At 44.9% G+C, this 21,122-nt stretch overlaps 1 protein-coding gene across 5 annotated transcripts in view; it reads right to left on the bottom strand.

Annotated features, from left to right (window-relative positions):
* EEF1AKMT1 (EEF1A lysine methyltransferase 1) overlaps positions 1 to 21,122 on the bottom strand; it is a 36,669-nt gene that overhangs the window by 7,920 nt on the left and 7,627 nt on the right. For 3 of the 5 annotated variants that reach the window (XM_058690223.1, XM_058690253.1, XM_058690215.1), the window contains exons 2-5: positions 15,710 to 15,872; positions 11,566 to 11,648; positions 6,584 to 6,864; positions 4,239 to 4,522 (exon numbers count right to left, since the gene is read on the bottom strand). In XM_058690223.1, the coding sequence (XP_058546206.1) occupies positions 4,380 to 4,522; positions 6,584 to 6,864; positions 11,566 to 11,648; positions 15,710 to 15,853 (651 nt within the window). In that variant the 5' untranslated portion in view covers positions 15,854 to 15,872 and the 3' untranslated portion in view covers positions 4,239 to 4,379. Of the gene's footprint in view, positions 1 to 4,238; positions 4,523 to 6,583; positions 6,865 to 11,565; positions 11,649 to 15,709; positions 15,873 to 21,122 lie in introns of those variants that run through there. The other 2 variants (XM_058690243.1, XM_058690234.1) reach the window with 1 other exon arrangement.

The following is a 21,122-nucleotide window of genomic DNA, read 5'->3' as shown; positions in this document are numbered from 1 at the left end:
AAATAGTGCAAGCATCAGAGGAGAATAAACATTTGGAGAAAAGATCACGATTTTATTGTATTATTAGCTTACCTAAACTTAGCTTGTGAAAAGGTAGCACATTCCCAGTGGAAGAAATTAGCTTTCCATTCTATAGAACCAGAAAAGCAACCTTTCTTTGTATTTTTTCTCTGAATGGAATATTCATACACTTAATATTTCTCGAGCACTTGCCGTGTTCCAGGTACTGAGCCCCTGGGAGATACCTGTAAGCCAGGTGCAGTCTCCACCCCCAGCGAAAATATAACCGGCACTGGCTCTCCGAGCAGCTGGGTGTTTGTGGGCCACTCCTCGCAGGAAGCGCTGCCCAGTGAATCTAAGCCCCATTTTCCCCGCTGATAATGGGTGGTGCCGCCTCCTTGGTCACTGTGAGGACGGAACACCATTTGTAAAGCACCGGGTACGGTGCCTGGCACACAGGAGGTATTAGAACATATTGGCCTCAATGACTTACAAGTGACATTAAAAACAAGTATCAGGTTGGGGAGCCTGGGTGGCTCAGATGGTTGAGCATCCGACTCTTGATTTCGGCTGAGGTCACCATCTCATGGTCGTGAGATTGAGCCCTACATTGGGCTGGGCACTGAGCGTGGAGCCTGCTTGAGATTCTCTCTCCCTCTCTCTCTGCCCCTCCCCCATGCACGTGAGATTCTCTCTCTCCCTCTCTCTCTGCCCCTCCCCCATGCACGTGCATATGCACACACACTCTCTCTCAAAGTAAATAAACATTGAAAAAAAGATTTTGACCATGTTTTTAAAAAATACCAAGCTGTTCTTTCTCCAGGTTATGTCTATTGCTTTAGCAAGTATGTATCATTAAAATGACTTTTTGTGAGGCTCCTGGGTGGCTCAGTTGGTTAGGCGTCTGACTTCAGGTCAGGTCATGATCTCGCACTTCATGAGTTCAAGCCGAGAGTCGGGCTCTGTGCTGACAGCTCGGAGCCTTGGAGCCTGCTTCGGATTCCCTGTCTCCCTCTCTCTCTGCTCCTCCCTTGCTCATGCTCTGTCTCTCTCAAAAATAAACATTTTAAAAAATGACTTTTTGTATAAAAGTTTACAAAATCTATCACTAGGCAGCAGCGACCAGATAGAATGTGTTGGACCAGATAGAAATGTTACCTAATGGGAATTAAAAATTTGGAAAAAAAAAATATGTTGGAGTAAGAGGGGGGTGATGGGAGATATTTCAGTGAATAATAAGAGTTTATTGGGACAGAACTTTGTTCTTGGTAGAACTGAAGGGTTTTTTCCTTCTTTTCCTTGGAGCCGAGAGAGGTCATTACTGTTTTATCAAATAGGGAAATTCGCTGGCCTCAGCTGAGCAGCTTCCCCCTCCCCCTGCGGGTCTCCAGCACACTGATTCTTGTTCCCCACAGTTCACGGCGGGCCTTGGGTGGATGTGGGACTTCATGGTCCCGGGCTCCGCCTGTGAGACTTTCATAGCTTCTTCCCTCCTCTCCAAATGTGCCACAGTGACTACGTTCCGTCAAGGGATTCTATCTGTCACTGAAGAGCTCCGTGGCCACCCTTGGAATGGACACGCCTTGCTGGTTCCTGAAGATTTTTCCCAACCAACCGACAGTATCTCTGCCGTATGCTTGTTTTAGAAAAACCGAACCATTTGGGAATAGCGATCAACACCCATCACAAATGCCAGCGGCTCGGCTTGCAGGGGCCAATGGCCCAAACTTCTCGGTTTACAGCATGTCTTGTAGCAAAGGCGAAGGGGAGAGAAGGGTCATTCTTGGCCTCCGCTTCCTGCTCTGAGCAAGGGAAGAGCGTGAAGTGTCCGTCTGAAACGGGGCTCCAAAAGTGACTCCGGCGCGTCGTTCGCTCTAGCTGTCCGCGTTCCCATCGCCCCCAGACACGCAGCCGAGTATGTACGGACTTCACAGCGGTCAGCAGACCGGATATTATCATCCTCCCTCTTTCCCCTCCTACTATGGTTACTTCGTGGCTCGGTGCAAATCTTTGAATTAGCAAAGGACTTTATAAACGTGTCCTTTTCAGCTTTTGAAGTGCTTTGGTCGGGTGTGAGAGGTGAGGGTGCTCCCAAGAATTCAGGAAGCTTACTTCCAGGCCTCCGGGCAGCACGGGCACCCCTTCCTCCCACCCCGCTGCTCCTTTGCCCCGTGTGTGCCAGCCAGAGGCCAGGGGCACGGCAGCCCCGCCTCGTGTTTCCGAAGACTGCAGAGGTAGAGACGCCCGCCTCTGATGAAATCCAGAAGCGGCCACGTGTGAACACAGGTTTCCTAAAATTGAAATCATGCAAGGGGTCCGCAGCAATAAAACACGCATTGGCCGCCTGTTATTCAACTTGATTGAAGGCTTAATGCGCTGAGCCTTGTCCCTTCCCTCCCCCACCCTCTGTGAAAGAATAAGGTTTCTCTTCGTCATCTAAAGGCTAGACTTCTAGGAAAGCTAAAATTCTGTATTTCTAAGCTGCTATGTGCCCCCAATTCCTAAGTTACACATTACGTTTGTATACATGATTTGTTACTAACATTTATTTGTCGGTGGCCTAGGTAATTTTTACTAAACTGACTCATGAGGAAATAATAAGGTGGGGGTTATTTTCTAAAGAACATTTATTGAACCCTTCACATGTGCCAGGTGCCGATACACCGATAAAAATATAAATGTCTCATAAAAATACCAAGTGATTTTTTTTAAGTAAATGAAAACTTATCCCAAAGTAGGACAATACAGGACTGAAAAGTTAACAGGCGGGGGCAAGCTCGCCCCCCCCGCCCCCCCCCCCCCCCCCCCCCCCCCCCCGTTTCCTGGGCACGGGCGCCCACGCACGAGGCTCTCTGGGACAGGCGGGTTTCCCGCGGGGAGCGGCCATCCCCCCATCCTGATTTTCAAGAGCCAACATTTCTCGCTCCCCCTCCACGTGCACTGCGGGTCCACCGCCCCACCGAGGACCTGGGGCCAGAGCGCTTCTGTCGGGGAAACTGCCGGAAAGCAGGTCGGAGAGAACATAAAGCTCTGCCGGCCAGCGACACACTTCGCTGCCTTTCACGTTTCGATAGCAAAGCGAGTCACGTGAGATGGGAAGTGTTATTCCTTTCCCAGAGGGGTTATTTTTTAAGTTTTTATTTGCAAATGATTCTGACTTCACAGGAAATTGCAGAATTACTAGAGAGGTCTTGTGTGTCCTTTCCCCAGTTCTCCGCAGTGGTAACATCTTACATAAGCGCAGGACCACAGCCAGGGAATGGGCATCCGTACCGCCCACACACCTGACTCAGCGCTCACCAGTGGTACGCGTGCGTGTGCACGTGTGTTCTGCGTGACCCCGTCTGCGGAGTCTTGTGTCACTGCTGCACAGTCAAGATGCAGACGAGTTCCATGAAGGTCTCCCTTTTATGGCCACACCCACCCCATACCCCCCATCCTAACGTCTGCCGACCACCAATCTGCTCTCCATTCAAGAATGTTGTTATATAAATGGAAACACAGGAGGTAACCTCTGGGGACTGGCTTTCTTCACTCAGCACAAGGCCCTTGAAATCCATCCAAGTTGCAGGCATCAGCAAATCATTCCTTTGGGTAGCTGAAGAGGCATGTTCTGTGATGCGGATGCGTGATGAACAGTTTCTGCAGCACAACAGAGGCCAGCAGACTTCTCACCTCCTTTTTACCGTAGTGTTTGGTTTGCTGATGGCACTTTCTCAGGCAGCTCGGAGCAGCTGACGCGGCTTTAGCTGAGGGTGCGGGGGAGGGGGGGGGTGCTGAGCGTGCGGCACCCGGGCTGCGCTCCTGTCATCCCTCCATAAATAGGGACAAGAAGGAAAAATCCAGAAGGCTCTAGTTCCGAGGATTATGAATTAATACTAGTTCCAAGAATTATCACCTCCTTTCACGGAGGTAAGTGGTATCTCCTTCAGGGGCAGATCAGATGACGGTCCCCTTCACAAGTCCTGCGATGCCCCAGGAAATCTGCCGAGAAGAATCAGCAGCCCATTGGGTAGAGCCGGAATGGGCCTGTTTTAAGGGGGCAGATGGCCTGAGGCAGAGGCCTGGGTCCTAATCAAGGCCTTGGCCAAGCCACTAAGCTGTCTGTACTTTGGCTTTAACCTGTTCTTAGGTGAGGAGAGCGGATTTTAGACAGGTTGTAAGATTTCTTCCCAGGACAAATCCACAGACTCAAGTTGGCAAAGGCATCCCGAGCCCTGGCAACAAGGAAGTCATGATGAGATGCTGTATTCTTTATTTTGGAAATCAGGCCAGAGCCAGCCCCATTCTAGGGGACAGGAGGAGGTTATAGCTTTTCAATCTACCAAGGAAATAGAGAGAAACGTCACATAGGATCCTTTACTGTGTTATGTTACTATCTACACTGAGATTTCACGGTCTAGTCCAGAATCATAATTCACATAACAGCGAAACTCATTTCCCAAGGTCCGGGTGTGTTTTGGAATAAATTTGCACATCTTCACGCCAAGAAGTTTCGCTGCCTCTTCTTCCATGACGGCACCTGAAGGGAACAGACCCAGTGAACTCGAAGCCTGAAATACCAACCACTGTGCCACCACGAGTGGTGAGGGGTTCTAGACTAGAATACGCGAGGTAATGAGATGATCGTATCACTCAATAAATATGGGGGAAGATCAATTCTTTATATCCTTTTTCACTTTCTTCAACAAATTTGTAAATTACCAACTTTTTTCCTTTTTAATTAACATTTTTTTTTTGCTTTAAGTTTTTTAAGTTTCTTTTGAGACAGAGCGTGTGCATGCACCAGTGGGGGAGGGGCAGAGAGAGATGGAGAGAGAGAATCCCAGTCTCCACGCTCAGCTCGGCACGGAGCCTGACTCCGGGCTCGATCCCACGACCATGAGATCATGACCTGAGCCGAAATCAAGAGTTGGTCGCTTAACCCACGGAGCCACCCAGGCGCCCCTCCTTTTTAACTTAAAAAATAGTTTTCCGACCTCTACAAAACTGAGACACTTAGAAATTTAGAAATAAAGGCACATTCCACAAAGTAACATACGGAGAGTAAAAATAATTACTAGGAACTAGTGTTTTCCAACTTTGAGTCAAGAACCCCGCTCTCATTCACATCTAATCTTGCAAACTCATTGGAACTCATTCACACCAGCTTCTGGCTGACTGGTCCCCACGTCCCACCCACTGCCTGGCCCACGGCCACCGCTGTGGACACAGCCCCTGGGTGTCTCTGAGCACCTCTCCCGAGACACCCCACTGCATAAAGTGCTTCTGCAGCTCACACAGGCAGGAGACCCAGGGTTCGCCCCAGATTCTCCCCTTCCCTCCACATCCGAGCATAGCAGGCTCTTCTGCCTTCACCTCGCTCCACCCCCGCCCACCTTTTTACCGACACACCTTGTCCACGCCTGTCTCAGCTGGACACACCCTCATAGGGCCTGCTCCCACCTGTGCCCTAAATCCTTTCCAGCACAGAGTGAAAGTGCACTTCTTGAGGCAAACTGGGTCCCATCAGCTGGGGGCCGACAGCTTTCAATGAACGTCCCAACAATGGCAGCTGTCACCTGTAAGGGACCCTCTCGCCCCCCTCCCCCGACTCCAGCCGTGCTACCTGCACACGCGAGGGGGCAGGGCTCCCTGCATCCCTCTAAGAACCAGGGGGCCACAGGCCCTGGGGGCCACCCCTCGAGGTCTCCCCTGGAGTGCTACTCCTCCAAGAACCCCTGCCTGCCCGGCCTGAAGGACACCCCTCATGGTTCTCAGTGCCTGCCGGGCCCTTCTGATTCTTTCACTACACTTCTCAGAATTGGTCATCACCTCTCCCATCTGTTCGGTTACATTTTTTAGCCTATCTTCTGAAACTAAAAGGTAGGCTCCACGAAGCCGGGGCCCCGGCCTGGCAGCTGGCACAAAGGGCTAGCAAACAACCGTTGAATTGATAACCCTTAGGTAAATATTACTTGTGACAACCAGAGTCACCTTCTTGACAATTCTCCAGCTTCAGGGACAAGAGACCCCCTGCAGCTCTGCTCCCGGCTCGGCCCAGCCTGAGGGGCCCTGGACGCCGGCCACCCCAAGGAGACAGACCATGAGGTAACGTTCTAGGTCTCCGCCAACGCTCCGCATGTCCACCTTAAGAAAGAATGCCACTCTCACCAGTAAGAAAACTCTTCTGCTGGTGAGATCAATTTAATCTACTGTCTAGCTCTGTAACCTTGGGCAATTCAGCTTAACGTTATCAATTCCACATTTCTCTCATCACATGTAAGGCTGGATCAAACACTGCTACTATTCCTGATGAGGGTGAGTAAAAATAACACTCAGAGCACACTCACCATGTGCCAGACCACACCCTGTGTGTATCATGTCACTTAATTCCAATAACGCTGAAAGGAGGGTAGTGTTACCAGTCCCGGTTTACAGATAAGGAAACCTGGCACAGAGAGACTGGTTATGTAACTTGCTTGAGGTCACACAGTGAGTGGTGGATTCAGGATTTGAGTTCTAAGATCGCTTCCAACTCCTGGAACCTAAGACTGGAATATCTCCTGGTCAACATTCGTGAGTCGTGCAATCCGGCACCTACCTGTGCACAGCAGAATCTTGCCCTGAGTCAGATACTTGATGGTTTCTGACGTTTTCCTGAGACATTCCTCGGAGAGATAGGGGGGATCTGCTATTACGATGTCAAAACTGTGTGCAGCAATTTTTTCAGGTAAATCCAATGGATTATTGTAATCATAGAAGATAAACTCCTCTCCGTATATAGCAAATCTTTTGTCATATTCAAAGATGTATATAGAAAAGTCTTCTCTGTGTAGCTCTCTCAGTTTCTGGTAAACACTGGGGGCACTCACACAGGCTATTCTGGAAAACAAAAGGAACAAATTCATGGAAGATCTTTAATGGAGAGCTACTGGTATTAAATAACAACTGCTTCACTAAAAAATATAGGTCCTGTGTTCAGCTCTTCAAAGGGAATCACAGTGCAAGCTAATGTAAAGGCAGTAAATTTCAAGAGAAAACTATACTGTTTCGCTTTTAAGGAATACGGTGTTTAAAAATCCTGCAACTCATAAGGTATGAAAGGATACATAAATGTGCTTTTCTAGTAAAAAATGTAAAACATTAGGAACACATTAGCAAGAAAGTTAGAAAGCCCAAGGCTTAAATTTGCTTATTATTTTCATGTTGGTCCTCATTTCAACATTTATTTCAAATACTTTTAGTCTCAAATTAATTCTTTTGAAGTTACTTTTTAAAAAAATTTTTATTTTTTTTAAGTATTTATTTTTGAGAGAGAGAGAGAGAGAGAGAGAGAGAGAGAGAGAGAGAGAGAGTGAGCGGGGCAAGTGCAGAGAGAGGGGGGACAGAGGATCCAAAGCAGGTTCCACACTGACAGCACAGAGCCCGACGTGGGGCTCAAACTCATGAATTGCGAGATCATGACCTGAGCCGAAGTCAGATGTTCAACCAACTGAGCTGCCCAGGAGCCCCTGATATTACTTTGTAATATTCACAATCTAGGAAGAAAAATCCCAAATGATGCCTCAATAGCTCCAGTTTTCCGCAAAGATACCTTAAAATTCAATCGCAGTACGGACAAGCTACTTTGAAACTAGCAGAAGCATCTCTGAACAGAGACCACGTTTCACGGACCGGGCGGGCCCCGTGCCCGGCTAAAAAGGCTTCTCAGCCCCAGGGCACTGAAGCGTGTGATACACTCTGGCGATGATACACACACTTCTATGGGAAACACGCGTGTCCCAGCCCAGGGACACAAGGGCCAGCGGGGCCCCAGTCCCGGCTGCTGCCAGAGCTCTGGTGAGGAGATAGGCAGAGGAGGTGGGACGATGTCCTCACTGTGCTCAAAGATAACAGGCCGCGACCCGGGCAAATACCTTCTGAGAAAGAGGGTGAACTACAGATAGTTTCAGACAAACTAAGTCCGAGAGTCTGTCACCACAGACCTGCACGCAATTCCAAAGCACGTACTTGGGGCAGAAGGAAAGTGGTCTGAGGTGCAACAGGGACTGAGAGCGGGATGGCGATGACCTTGGGGGAGGCAATGACCTTTATCATGCAGCAGCAGGTCACCTTCTGCAGGGGATGCGACTGGAGCCCTGGAGTCTCTCTTTACGATGGGGAGTATGATGGAGGCTTAAATGGGACGTCCCCCGAGAGCACGCAAACAGTGGAGAGGGCGCACAGTAAGGGCTCAATAAATGCTACTATTACTATTCATTTTGAATATTACGACAGAGCTCGAAAAAATACTGAAGATGCTTTTCAGAAAAAAATAAATTTCTTCCAAAGCCCTTTATTAATGGAAAAAAAGAAAGTATGTGTAAATACTGTCATTAAGAAGAACCCAATAAGCATCTCTACATAATGTTAAAAGACAAAGAGCAGCAAAAACAAAAAACGCAAAAAATTTAGGACTTCCAGTTTAAGATGGCAGGCATCGCACATTCATGTACATTTGCTCCCTCATGAAAACCTACTAAATAAAACGTGAGTAAAATTCTTTTGTTTTGTTGTTTAAGCACAAACCGCCAAGAGCAAAGAGAATTCAAGAGGAGACCAAAACAAACAAACAAAAACCAAAAACCCCACAAAAGCCAACCAGCCAGCAAAACAAAAACCCCTTAAGAGGCAGAAAAGCAGGGGCGCCTGAGTGACTCGGTAGGTTAAGCGTCAGACTTCGGCTGCCGTCGTGATCTCGTGGCTCCTGAGTTCGAGCCCCGCGTTGTGCTCTGGGCTGCCACTGCTGAGTCTGTCGGATTCTCTCTCTCTGTCCCTCCCCTGCTCGCTCTCCCTCTCAAAATAAAGAAACTTAAAAAAAAAAAAAAGCAGAAAAGCAAAGGGATAGCTGATATTTGGCTCAGTGGACCCAAAAAAGCCAAATCCCAAACTAGGTGTCATAGGTAAGCTGAGAAGCAACCTGGTTTACATCCGAGGGCCCTCAGAGGCTCCGGTAGCTGCAGGACCAGGTCACTCAAGAAGTGGGGGTGAAGGTGGGGCTAGAAATAGGAGGGTTCATTGAAAGGTCTCTTTAAGAGGCTCGTTCCCGGGATTCTCTTCCCTACCCCAAGTCTCTAGGTGTCTGCCCCTCTGCAACTGTGACAGAAAACTTTCCCCAAACTGAAGGACCTGAGTTAAAAGAATGAAAGGGTTCTCCAAGCAGTACAGATGAGAGCACCACAGCAAGACCCAATGAATGCCGGGATTAAGAGAAAACCCTAAGCTTGTAGTGGGCAGGGATGGGAAAACACAGGTTTTCCTGTAAGAAATCAGAATGGCGTTGGTTTCTCAACAGCACCTATGGGAACCTGGAGGCAATGAAGCAATGCCCTCAAAACCTGGGAGAGATACCCAACAAAACTATCACAACCAAGGGGAAGGATAGAATAAAAGTATTTGTAGACACGAAAGGTTTAACCACTTCCCTCCCATGTACCTTTTCTGTGGAAGCTATTGAAGGATGTACCAACCAAAGTAAGGCTGTAAACTAAGAACTAGGGTACAGGAAACAGGAACCCAGAACAAGAGAGGGGCAAAAGGCTCTGACGCATGATGGTGAAGGGAACACCAAGGTAAGTAAGACCTGTAGCAAAGCCAGAAATCAACAAGTCCAGATAAGAGCAGCTTGCAAAGCCTTGGGAGTAACTTCCTTCACAGAGTTGGAACACGACTGAATTTACTGATAGGAGGTTCACGGAGCGTCTTAGAGTTAATTTATGATATGGACACAGAAATACATACAAAATAGAATTATTTTCTTCAGAAAAATGAAAAATTATACAGAAAAGGAAAAGAATAAGGTTCAACTGTGAAGAACATTTATGCTGGCATAATATAAACCCTGTTCTAACCAAGATTAGGATAAATCTATTAGGAGTGTGAACAAAAAGCATGCCTACTTGTGGCAGTTGTGGAGTATGAGAGAGAGCTAAATCCTCATGCTCCATAGTGAGAAGTCAAGAAATGTGGGGAGTAAGCTTAGAAATTTCCCTGGGCTTGCACCAATGGGTTAACAAGGCATAGAGAATTACAAAGCTATAGGATGTTCACACCCAAGTTTGGGTAAACAAGATTAGGTGAATAAGGATAGAGAAGAGGGGCTAAAGGCCCCCAGAATAAAGTGAGGGGGGGGGCAAAGGCCCCCAGAACAGAGAGGGGGGCAAAGGCCCCCAATACAAAGGTATATGAGGTAAGCAAGATTAGGTATTCCGGGCGAAAGTGTCCCCCAATTTAGTACTACAGCAGAAAGCTGCTTTCATAGGAAGGAAGGACCCAGTTAGGTAAACAGGTAAATAGGGCTATAGACTGCTATGCTGCAGGCTGCAGGTGAGGAGCTGATTAACAAAAGAAAGGTGCCTTGTTGACCCCGAGGTTGCTTGCTCTACCTGTCTCAGCCCCTAGGCTAGCTAAAATAAACAGAGGTGGGGCCTCATGTCTGCTGTAAACAACTTCTGGCCGTCCCCCAGAATTTTTTTTTGTATTAACCAAACCCCTAAACCCGAATATCTTCAAGACCCCCTTTCCCTCGCGTCCATGAGTTAATGTTCACAGATTCATTGTCTCTTTGTGCACGTCCACCACCATGTTTGTAAGCCTTCTGATCCTAATAAAAACGGAGCGAGGACCCTTATTCAGGGCTCTTGTCCTTTCCCGGACAATAGTTATCTCTCGCTTTTAATCCTGCATCCGCTCTCTTGCTGGACAAGAGAGTACTTTAGACTTAGAGTCTATGACAAAGAAATAACGTCTACAAGTGACAGACAGGTCAAGAAGTGCCAATATAAACATGTATTTAGAAATATGGTTGTAAATCCCAAAAGGGTCCCCTGAAAGGGAGCAGGAAAGGGGAGGGGAGTGCTCAAGGGGGAAATGAGCAACACGGATATGGTTTCTGAACAAGCCTGGTAGGACCATTTGATGTTAAATTATATGCATGTGAAAATTTTGATAAAAACTGAAGTGACAAAAAAGAAAACCTGTGTTTTTAAAACTTCAGAAGTGAAACATTAAGATTTTTTTTCTTTTAGGGGTACCGGGGTGGCTCAGTTGGGTAAGTGACCGACTGCAGCTCAGGTCATGATCTTACAGTTGGTGAGTCCGAGCCCCATGTCATCATCGGGCTCTGCGCGCTGACAGCACGGAGACTGATTTGGATCCTCTGTCTCCCTCTCTCTTCCTGCCCCTCCCCAGCTCGCGTGAGCGCATGCTCTCGCGCTCTCTCTCTCTCAAAAAGAAATAAACATTAAAAAAACAAATTTTTTTCTTTTTAAAAGGAAAACAAACTTTAGGAGTATAAAGGTAAGAAACAGATTAGAAAATGTTAAAATAAAGAAGAGGTAGGACATCTTACAATGAACAGATTTCTGTATTCCTGTTTAGGAACTGAGTTTTCAGCACTGGAGCAGTTCTCAATTTATCATGTCCTGCAAACCATGGACTACAGCTACGGTTCCCACTTCTTATAAACCATTGCTCATTTTGGAAGGACGTATTCAGTATCAATTTAGATAAGAAGACAAAAGAGAAACAAAATCTGGACCTTACCTGCCACAGTCTCCCGCGGCTGCAATGGCTTCCTTTGCAAGTCGCAAAGCGGTTTCCTGGCTGTACCAAAACTGGCTCAACTGCTGTAACAGAGCAATGACTTGAAATCAGTTTAGAACTGCCATAAATTCCGTCCTTTTAATTTACGTCTACCACTCCGATGTGCATACATTTCAAGTGTTTTTTTTTCTTTTTAAAACTAACTATTCTTTGGAATTATTTTAAAGTGACAGAAGGCCCTAATTACTGGAATCTAGGCATTGAGTACCAGCAGCTGCTGACACCACAGAAGGAGACAACGGTCAATGTTTCTGCTGGTGGAAGAACATACTCCCGCTTTTGTGTGACTCTTGCCCCAAGAAACTGAACTTGAGTCTGATTAAGCCTCTAGGATCAACTACCCACTAGCAGAACCACAAATAGAGGATGGAAGAACGTGTGAAATAACACCACAGGGATGAGAGGAGCGAAACTCAGTCCGTGGTCCTTTTCCACCGCCTCCTCTCTTTACCTTATGAGTACTTCCCGAGTTACTTGTCTTTTCCCTTAGGGGTAAGCTGTCATCTTGCTCCTTCTCTTCACGCTGGTTACCGATTTTCTTTCAACTTTTTAGTGATCCTTAATCATCCACTCACGTTTCTAAATTAAATTTTAATGGGAAAAGTGGATTATCCTGCAATGGAATAGGCCCATTTCTCCAGCAGGCCTCCCTCTGGAATGGCCGTGCCAGGAGCCAGTGGTGGGAGGAGGCAAGTGTGTGTGGCCAGTGTCCGCTGATGGCTCTTAAATCCAGCTTTAAAAACATTTCCAAAACATATGATCATTTCAACAAGTGCAAAAAAAAAACATTTAACAAAGTTCAACACCACTTCATGATTAAAAAAAAAAAACCTCTTAGAAAAGCAGGAATAGTAAGGAACTTCTTTAAACTGATACAAGGCATCGAGAAAAAACCAACAGCCTTACAAAAATGAAAGATCTATTTTTTCCCCATAAGATAAGAAAGAAGGCAAGAATGTCTGCTTTCAATATTCTCATTCAACATTCTACTGCAAGATCCAGCCATTGCATTAATGCAAGAGAGGAAATAAGCGAGTGACAGTCAAAAAAGAAGTAAAACTGCTAACATTTGCACATTGTGTGACTGTTTACCTAGAAAACACCAAGGCAGATAAATGTTTCTGAAGACAGAATGTACATATTCATTTGGATATATGTGAATATGAATTCACGTCTAAACATTCTCAGCTGCAGGAAAATGCCAAGCCCCAGCCCTCTTTGCTTAGGAAGCTGGAGGAAAGCCCTAGCACACATGTGTATATGGTGTGGGGGTGGGGGTGGGGGTGGTGTTCTACTTCACTTGATCTGGGTAGAGTTTTCGACAGTTGGCTACCAAGCTGCCCTTCTCCCTCACTCCAGCCTTGTCAGGGCACAGTTGTATGTTTTGGCTCTCCTCATACCCTTCTAAAAAATAAAAATCTTCCTTTTAATCAAAGTGTTGCATAAACATGGCTTTCAAAGTCAAATGCACTACTAGGCTTACAAAGAAAAACAACAGTCCCTGCCCCACGTCTCCCCACCAGTGAGTTCCACTCCTCAGAAGCACCGTTCAACTCTTCCTTTGATCATCTGTCTCCATATTTCCAAATATTATGCTTTACATGCTCTTTTTAAAAGTTTATTTTTTGAGTGATCTCTACGCCCAATGTGGGGCATGAACTCACGACCCCAAGACTGAGAGTTGCACACTTTCCCAACTGAGCCAGCGAGGCACCCCTAAACGCTATCTCTTGATTTTTCTACTTTATACAATGTATTATATTATGACAGATGAGGATTTTGCTGTCATGCACACCCTTCTCTGTCCATCATCCTCCCCATTTGGTTGTAACCTGTTTTTGGTTAAAATCATTGCCAGTATTCATTGTGGGGCCAAATGACACATTTCCTTCTAGGATGGAACCTTTTATTCTTCCTAGACTTAATAAATGTATCATTTGCTTGTTTCTCTGAGCCGACCTCTAAATCTTCCAACATACTCTGGCAGCTTCAGAGAAGCAGTGTCCCGGAGGCCAATACCATGAGATTTGCTGTATCTAAAATGTTCTTATTTTATCCTTCACATTTGAGTAAGCTGAAATCTGGGCTGAACAAAATTCTACTCCCAATACCGAAGACACTACCCCACTTTTTTCTAGTTTCTAACAAAGCTACTGAGAAGTGTGGTGTGACTCATCCTGAGACTTTGTAGGTGACCTGCTTTTCCTCTGGAAGGTTCTAAGATCTTGTCACCTGCATATAGAATTTTCAGAGTCCTGTAACCATGTGTCTTCATGAGAATCTTCAGGTCTGGGAAATTTTCTAATGTTCCCCTTTGAAGATTTCCTCTCCCCTTTATTTTCTGTTCTAGTTTTCTAGAATTCCATCCAATTAGTTAAATACTGAGCCTCCCGGATTCATCCCCTAGTTGTACAAAATGTTTTCTTTCCAGCACTTGCACCATTCTTTCTCTTTTTGCTTCCTAGAGATTTCCTCAATCTTATACACAAAACAAAACAAAGTATCAAAATTATAAAAACACTTAATTCTAAGTAGTGGGATTAGGAATAATTTATTTTTGTGTTCATGTTTTTACATTTTTCTACAACCACCATGGATTACTTTTAGAATCAGAAAAAAAAGCACATAATACTTAAAACATTAAGCAGAGGGAAAGGGAGAAAGAATAATGTGGTCCATCAGGTTTCTGATACTCACCACCTACAAAAGCATCAAGCTACAAGGCAAAAGCATGTAAAGAGGGGAATTGTTAGAAAGAGGCTTTTGTGTAGGTGGAAAATTTAGTGTAAATGTAAAGAAACATTTTTATCGAGTCAGTTTCAAACAGATGGTAAATAGGAGAATTTAATACAACTTAAGAGATCCAAACTCGACACAAAATGTAAAAGTATGTTTAAAAAAAAAAAAAGGAGTGTGAGAGATTCCTTCTAGGTGGGAAGTGATGGACAGAGACAAACCCACTACTGAGGGGCAGGCACAGACAAAAAGCCCAAGCTTCGTGTATCTCCTTCAAACGGTCTCCTTCAAAAGTTTACACCTCTAGGTTCTAGCTTAGGTTAGTTTCCCTCCACTCATTTAATTAATTCCCATTTTTAATTCCCATTTTTATTTATACCATAAAAATATAATTTAAATACATACTATGCACTAGAACCTATTAGTATCTTTTTCAGAACTCCCTTTCATCTTTTTTCATTGCACATTTAAATGAGTTTCATTGCATGTTTAAATTTTTTTTTTTCAACGTTTTTTATTTATTTTTGGGACAGAGAGAGACAGAGCATGAACGGGGGAGGGGCAGAGAGAGAGGGAGACACAGAATCGGAAACAGGCTCCAGGCTCCGAGCCATCAGCCCAGAGCCCGACGCGGGGCTCGAACTCACAGACCGCGAGATCGTGACCTGGCCGAAGTCAGACGCCTAACCGACTGCGCCACCCAGGCACCCCTCATTGCATGTTTAAATTAGTTACCCCATTTACCGCAGTATTATATTTTACCCCCTCCACAAGGATAATGGGCACCAGAAAAACCAACCGCAAGTGTCTGTGCACAGAAGGGAGCACAAGTTTGTGTTGGTCACAAGTGACATGTTGTCCCCCTGTCTGAAAAGTCCCCTTGTCTGACCACCAACCAGCCTGACCGTCAGAACGAGGAAAATCCGCATTTAAACAGTCTTAAATGGGGGCGCCTGGGTGGCTCAGTCCGTTGAGCGTCCGACTTCGGCTCAGGTCATGATCTCACGGTCCGTGAGTTCGAGCCCTGCATCGGGCTCTGTCCTGACAGATCAGAGCCTGGGGCCTGCTTCGGAGTCTGTGTCTCCCTCTCTCTCTCTGCCCCTCCCCTGTTCATGCTCTGTCTCTCTGTCAAAAATACACATTAAAAAAAAAAAAAAAATTAAACAGTCTTCAGTGTTTGGGGACTGCTTTCTGTCTTAGCAGCACACACAGTACATCAGCTCCTGAGGGGCAGGTGAGGCAGACGTGGGTGTGAGGCGGGACACAGACAAACACCAGACCGGATGGACAGGTGCAGAATCGGCAAGCAGCTCACCCACATTTCCTGAGACATGTGGAATGCACTTACCCAGTTCTCTTCTATTATTCCAATATTATATTTATCATCCCCGCCTGGGTCACTCTGTTGCTTCTGCTCAGAATAAAATTCCTGGAGGGCTGCTAAGGCGTGGGAAGACAGCCGGGGGACATCATCATCCTCAGAGTCACTCATTTCACGAATCGTCTGTAACCTGCAAATAAATGAACAAAGATGTTGTGCGGGTATTTTTTTTCCTTTCCCGTCAAACAGTGATTTAGAGGGACGCCTGGGTGGTTCAGTCATTGAAGCCTCTGACTCTCGATTTTGGCTCAGGTCATGATCTTACGGTTTGTGGGCCCGGAGCCCTGCATCGTCAGACTCTGTGAGCCTCTGTGAGCTGACAGCACGGAGCTTGCTTGGGGTTCTCCGTCTCTCCCTCTGTCTGCCTCCCCCACATTTGCACACGACATTCTCTCTCTCTCTCTCAAAATAAATAAATAAACTTACAAAAATAGCTATTTAGAAATTTTTTATCTCACAGCAAGGATCCAAACTGGAAGTGAGGTTTTTGTTTGTTTTTTATTAATTAAAAAAAAAAAAAATTTTTTTTTTAATTTTAGAGAGAGAGAGCAAGCAGGGGAGGGCCAGAGAGAGACGGAGAGAGAAATCCCAAGCAGGCTCCCACATTCACCGTGGAGCCTGACGTGGGACTCAGACCCACATCTAAGAACTGTGAGATCATGACCTGACCTGAAATCAAGACTCGGATGCCCAACCAACTGAGCCATCCAAGTGCCCCTGGGAGTGGGTTTTATAAGGGAAACTCATATTTTAAATTTCTGAGATCAAACATCCACAGAGGTCTCCTACTAAACCACAGCTTAACAAATACAGGCTTTTCCTTTACATGTATCATTTTTACAAAGGAGATTCTCCCATTTTTAAGACTCCTTGCAGAATGAATTTTTTTACCATAAATATCTAAAGACATATTTGTTTTTTTTCGGCACTGCAATGGCCATGTGCAGACATTCACTGTGGACTCTCTGAATCAGAGATCTTTCCACCCACGAGTGTCACTGTTCAGGTGATCTAAGGCTCAGGGGTGTTATTGACAGGGTAACTGAAATTAGTATGGAAAGAAGTATGGAAATTTAAAGGAATGACAAGAGAAAGGGAAGAAGTAAAACACAGGGAGGGAGAAAAGGAAGATGTCTTGCAGGAACGGATGGCCAGGCCAGTCACTTCTTGTGGTACCACTGGAGTTAGCCAGACTGCTAGGTTAAGCCACAAGCTTGGTCTGGACAGCAAATTCTGCCCAAGGACTCCTGACCTCTCCAAGTTCAGGGGCTTCCCCAAACCACCCTCACATCCACTAATTTGCAAAAAAGACTCAGCACTCACTGAAAGCAATTATACTCACAGTTGCATTTATTACAGGGAAGGATACAAATTAGAGCCAGCCAAAGGAAGAGGTGCATAGGGCAGGGTCCAGGAGAGTTCCAAACAGGAAGCTCCTGTAGCCCTCAGGAAGCATCACCCTCCCAGCAGGGATGTGGGACAATACACACACAGTCCTGCCAGCCAAGGAAGCTCTGCAGGCTTTGATTAAGGCTTTGTCATGCTGGCCTGAGTGACCGGACTACTGCCCACCCGGCTGAAGTCAGCCTCCAGCCCCCCAACCAGGATGGCTGGATGTGACCTGAGGGACCTCCATGAATAAGAAAGACCTTCCTATCACTTGGGAAAGTTTAAGTGTTTAAAGGTTACATCCCAAGAGCCATGACAAAGGCCAAACTTCCCTTTGACTGAGGTCATATTGCTTACTACACAGGTCAATACTTTTTTTTTAGTTTATTTATTGAGAGAGAGAGAGAGAGAGCAGGGGAAAGGCAGAAAGAGAGGGAGACAGAGAGAATGCCAAGCAGGCTCTGTGCTGTTAGCACAGAACCCAACGTGGGGCTCAAACTCATTAACCGTGAGATCATGACCTGTGATCAAGAGTCTGATGCTTAACTGACGGAGCCACCCAGGGGCTGCCAAACACATTTTTAAGTCAAAAGTTATCTAAGTGCATAACAACAACACTCCATTTTCTTTGTGTCACATTTTACATCAAAGTCTACACTTTTCAGCAAAGACTGCTCAAGAAAATTCGTCACGTTGCTCCCTTCCTCCTCCAAGACCTCTGGGGGTGTAGCTGATGGAGTCTTGGCCTTCCGCCTGCGCCACCTACCGAGGGCAGCTGGTAAAACACCATTTGAACCTGGCGAATCCCGATGCTTAGGAAGTTTAAAAGATGCTGAGCAGCCATTTCAAATGAGAAATAACTGCTTGATGCTTTTTTTCTCCTTTTCAAAATCAAAGAGCCAGCCATTCCTAAAAACAACCAAAAAACCAAAACCAAGACCAAAAAAACCCTGCATATACCAACTACTGACAGTGTATTTTCACGTGCTAATAGTCTGTTGATTCCCTCTTTCCTTTCTTCATCAAAGACTTACCTGTAAAAGTTAACTAATAAAATATCTGGTCACACAAATTAAGCTAGAAAAATAAATAAGTGTTCTATGAACAAGCAGTTTCCCCTCTAGGAAGAGAAGGAGCAAAACACAAGGTATATACACTATGATAGATTTATAAAGTTCAAAAACAAGTAAAATTAAACTATTCGTTTAAGGAACATATAGGCTTACATTCAAAGATACGCTAATTTTGTTACTAAAACCTTCCTACGTAGAAGGGTCCAGGCTGAGAAGAGTCACTGATGAGTTCCATCGAACATATAAAGAAATGTTGATAATTTTATCACCCAGAAGACAGAGGAGAAAGGAATCCTTCCCAACTTGTTTAATGAAGTCAGATTAAATCTAACCTGAACACGTGTCAGTATATAACTGGGCTCAACTCCCCATCAGATTTTGAGGGTGATCAGATATCTAAGGGGGTTGGGGGCATTGGTGGTAGTGGTGGTGGCGGGTTTCTGGGTAAACTGATTTAGCAAGGTTCTTGCTAAAACTAGATTTTACAAAGTACACAGATGGGCCTAGAAGGTTCAGGAGCCTGACTCAAGGTTGGCCAAACAATTTTAGCTACAGGAAACTATGGCCTGCAGGCCAAATCAAGTCTGTGCCTTGTTTTTGCCAACAAATGTATTGGAAAACAGCCACACCCTTCTGTTTACATATTGCTTACAGTTGTTGTCCTTTCAAAGTTTGAACTCACAAACCACGAGATCACAACCAGAGCCGAGGTCAGATGCTTGACCTACTGAGCCACCCAGGTGCCCCTTGCCTACAGTTGTTTTTAATGATAAGCCTAAAATATTTATTATCTGGTCCTTTACAGAAAGTTTGCTGACTCCTGGTTTAACAGTATAAGAGAAAAGCCACATGATCATTTGCATGGATACTACAAAAGAATCTGACAAAATTCAACATCCATTCATGTTAAAAACTCTGAGCAAACTAGCTATAATAGGGAACCTCAATCTGAAAATGGGCACCAAAAAAAAACATATGCCTCATACTTTCTTAGTGGTGAAACACTGAATGCTTTCTATGCTCAGGAACAAGGGAAGGATGTTCACTGTCACCACATGCATTTAACATTATCCTGGCCTTTCCAGTTAATGCAAGAAGGCAAAAACAAACAAACAAAAAACAAAACAAACAGAAAGACAAAAAAAAAGCAAGCATAAAGACTGCAAAGGAAGAAATGTCCCTATTTGTAGATATGATTATTCACAGAGAAAATCCTAAGGAAATAATGGTCTCATCCATGTGACCAGGTCAACATCATTGGGGATAATTCATGTCAATGGCATGTACCCTTGATATGCAGTGATGAAGACAGCACTTCATTTCCATGGTCTTCCCCTCAAAAAACATAATCCCAGTGTAAGCATGACCAAAACTCAGACACACCCCAATTAAGAGACGTTCTCCAAAATATCTGACCAGTATTTGCCAAAACTGTTCGGTCATCAAAAACAAGACGAAAATGAGAAACTGTCACTGCTAAGAGGAGCCTAAGGAAATACGATGACTATCGGTAAGACAGTATGAGGTCCTAGAACAGAAAAGGAGTATTGCATAAAAACCAAGGACATCTGAATAAAGTATGGACTTTGGTTAACAACAGTGTAGCAATATTGTTCATTAATTGTGACTAATGTACCATACTAACAGAAGATGTTAATAATAGGGGAAACGGAGTATAGGTATATAGGAACAACACGCTATCTTCATAATTTTTCTGTGAATCTAAAACTATTCTAAAATAAAGTTTATTAAAAAATTTTGTTTTAATGTTTATTTTTAAGAGAGAGAGAGGAGGGTTGGGAGGGGTAGAGAGGGAGAGGGAGACACAGAATCCAAAGCAGGCTCCAGGCTCTGAGCGGTCAGTCAGCACAGGGCTTGAACTCATGAACCATGAGATCATGACCTGAGCCAAAGTCAGACACTTAACCAACTGAGCTACCCAGGCGCCTCTATAAAGTTTATTTTTAGAAAATTTTAAGGAAGCATAACCAACTTCACCAACAAAAACTACTAGAATGAGTTTATTGAAGTTTCAGAGTACAAGGTCAATACAGAAAAATAAATTACATTTCTGTATTCTAGCAGCAAATAAATAGAAATTAAACTTAAAAGCAATTTTCCATTAAGTAGCATAAAAATGCTTTGAATATATTTAACATAAAGGCTGTAAGATCTTGAAGCACCTGGGTGGCTCGGTTGGTTATGTGTCTGCCTCTTAATTTCGCTCCCTCTCTCTTGCAAAAATGAACATTAAAAAAAGGGGTGGGGGTAGGGGCACCTGGGTGGCTCAGTCGGTTAAGTGCAGGACTTTGACTCAGATCATGATCTCGAAGTTCAGAGTTCGAGCCCCGCATCGGTCTCTGTGCTGACAGCTTGGAGCCTGGAGTCTGCTTCGAATTCTGTGTCCTCCTCTCTCTCTCTCTCTCTCTGCCCCTCCCCGACTCGCTCTGTCTCTCTCTCTCTCTCAAAAATAAATAAACATTTAAAAAAAAAAGACTTTAAGATCTCAATACTGGAAATTCCAAAGCATTGCTGAAAGAAATTAGAAAAGACCTAAATAAAAGGAAAGGTATACCATGCTCATGAACTAGATGAACCAGTATTATTTAAGGTATCAATTGTTCCCAAATTGATCAACAGATTCAATATATCCTAAACAGAGTGTATGTGTGTGTGTGTGTTTACTTAAAATAGAAACTGATGTGCTGCTTCTAAAATTTATTTATTTAAAAAAATTTTTTTTATGTTTGTATTTTGAGAGAGAGGCAGACAGACAGAGCATGAGCTGGGGGAGGGGCAGAGAGAGAGAGGGAGACACAGAATCTGAAGCAGGCTCCAGGCTCTGAGCTGTTGGCACAGAGCCTGACATGGGGCTCAAACTCACGGACGGTGAGATTGTGACCTGAGCTGAAGTCGGA

This window comes from Neofelis nebulosa, chromosome 1, assembly GCF_028018385.1.
Source record: "Neofelis nebulosa isolate mNeoNeb1 chromosome 1, mNeoNeb1.pri, whole genome shotgun sequence".
Lineage (NCBI taxonomy): Eukaryota > Metazoa > Chordata > Mammalia > Carnivora > Felidae > Neofelis > Neofelis nebulosa.
Note: the sequence above shows the minus strand (reverse complement) of the source record. Positions and strands in the feature narration are given on the sequence as shown.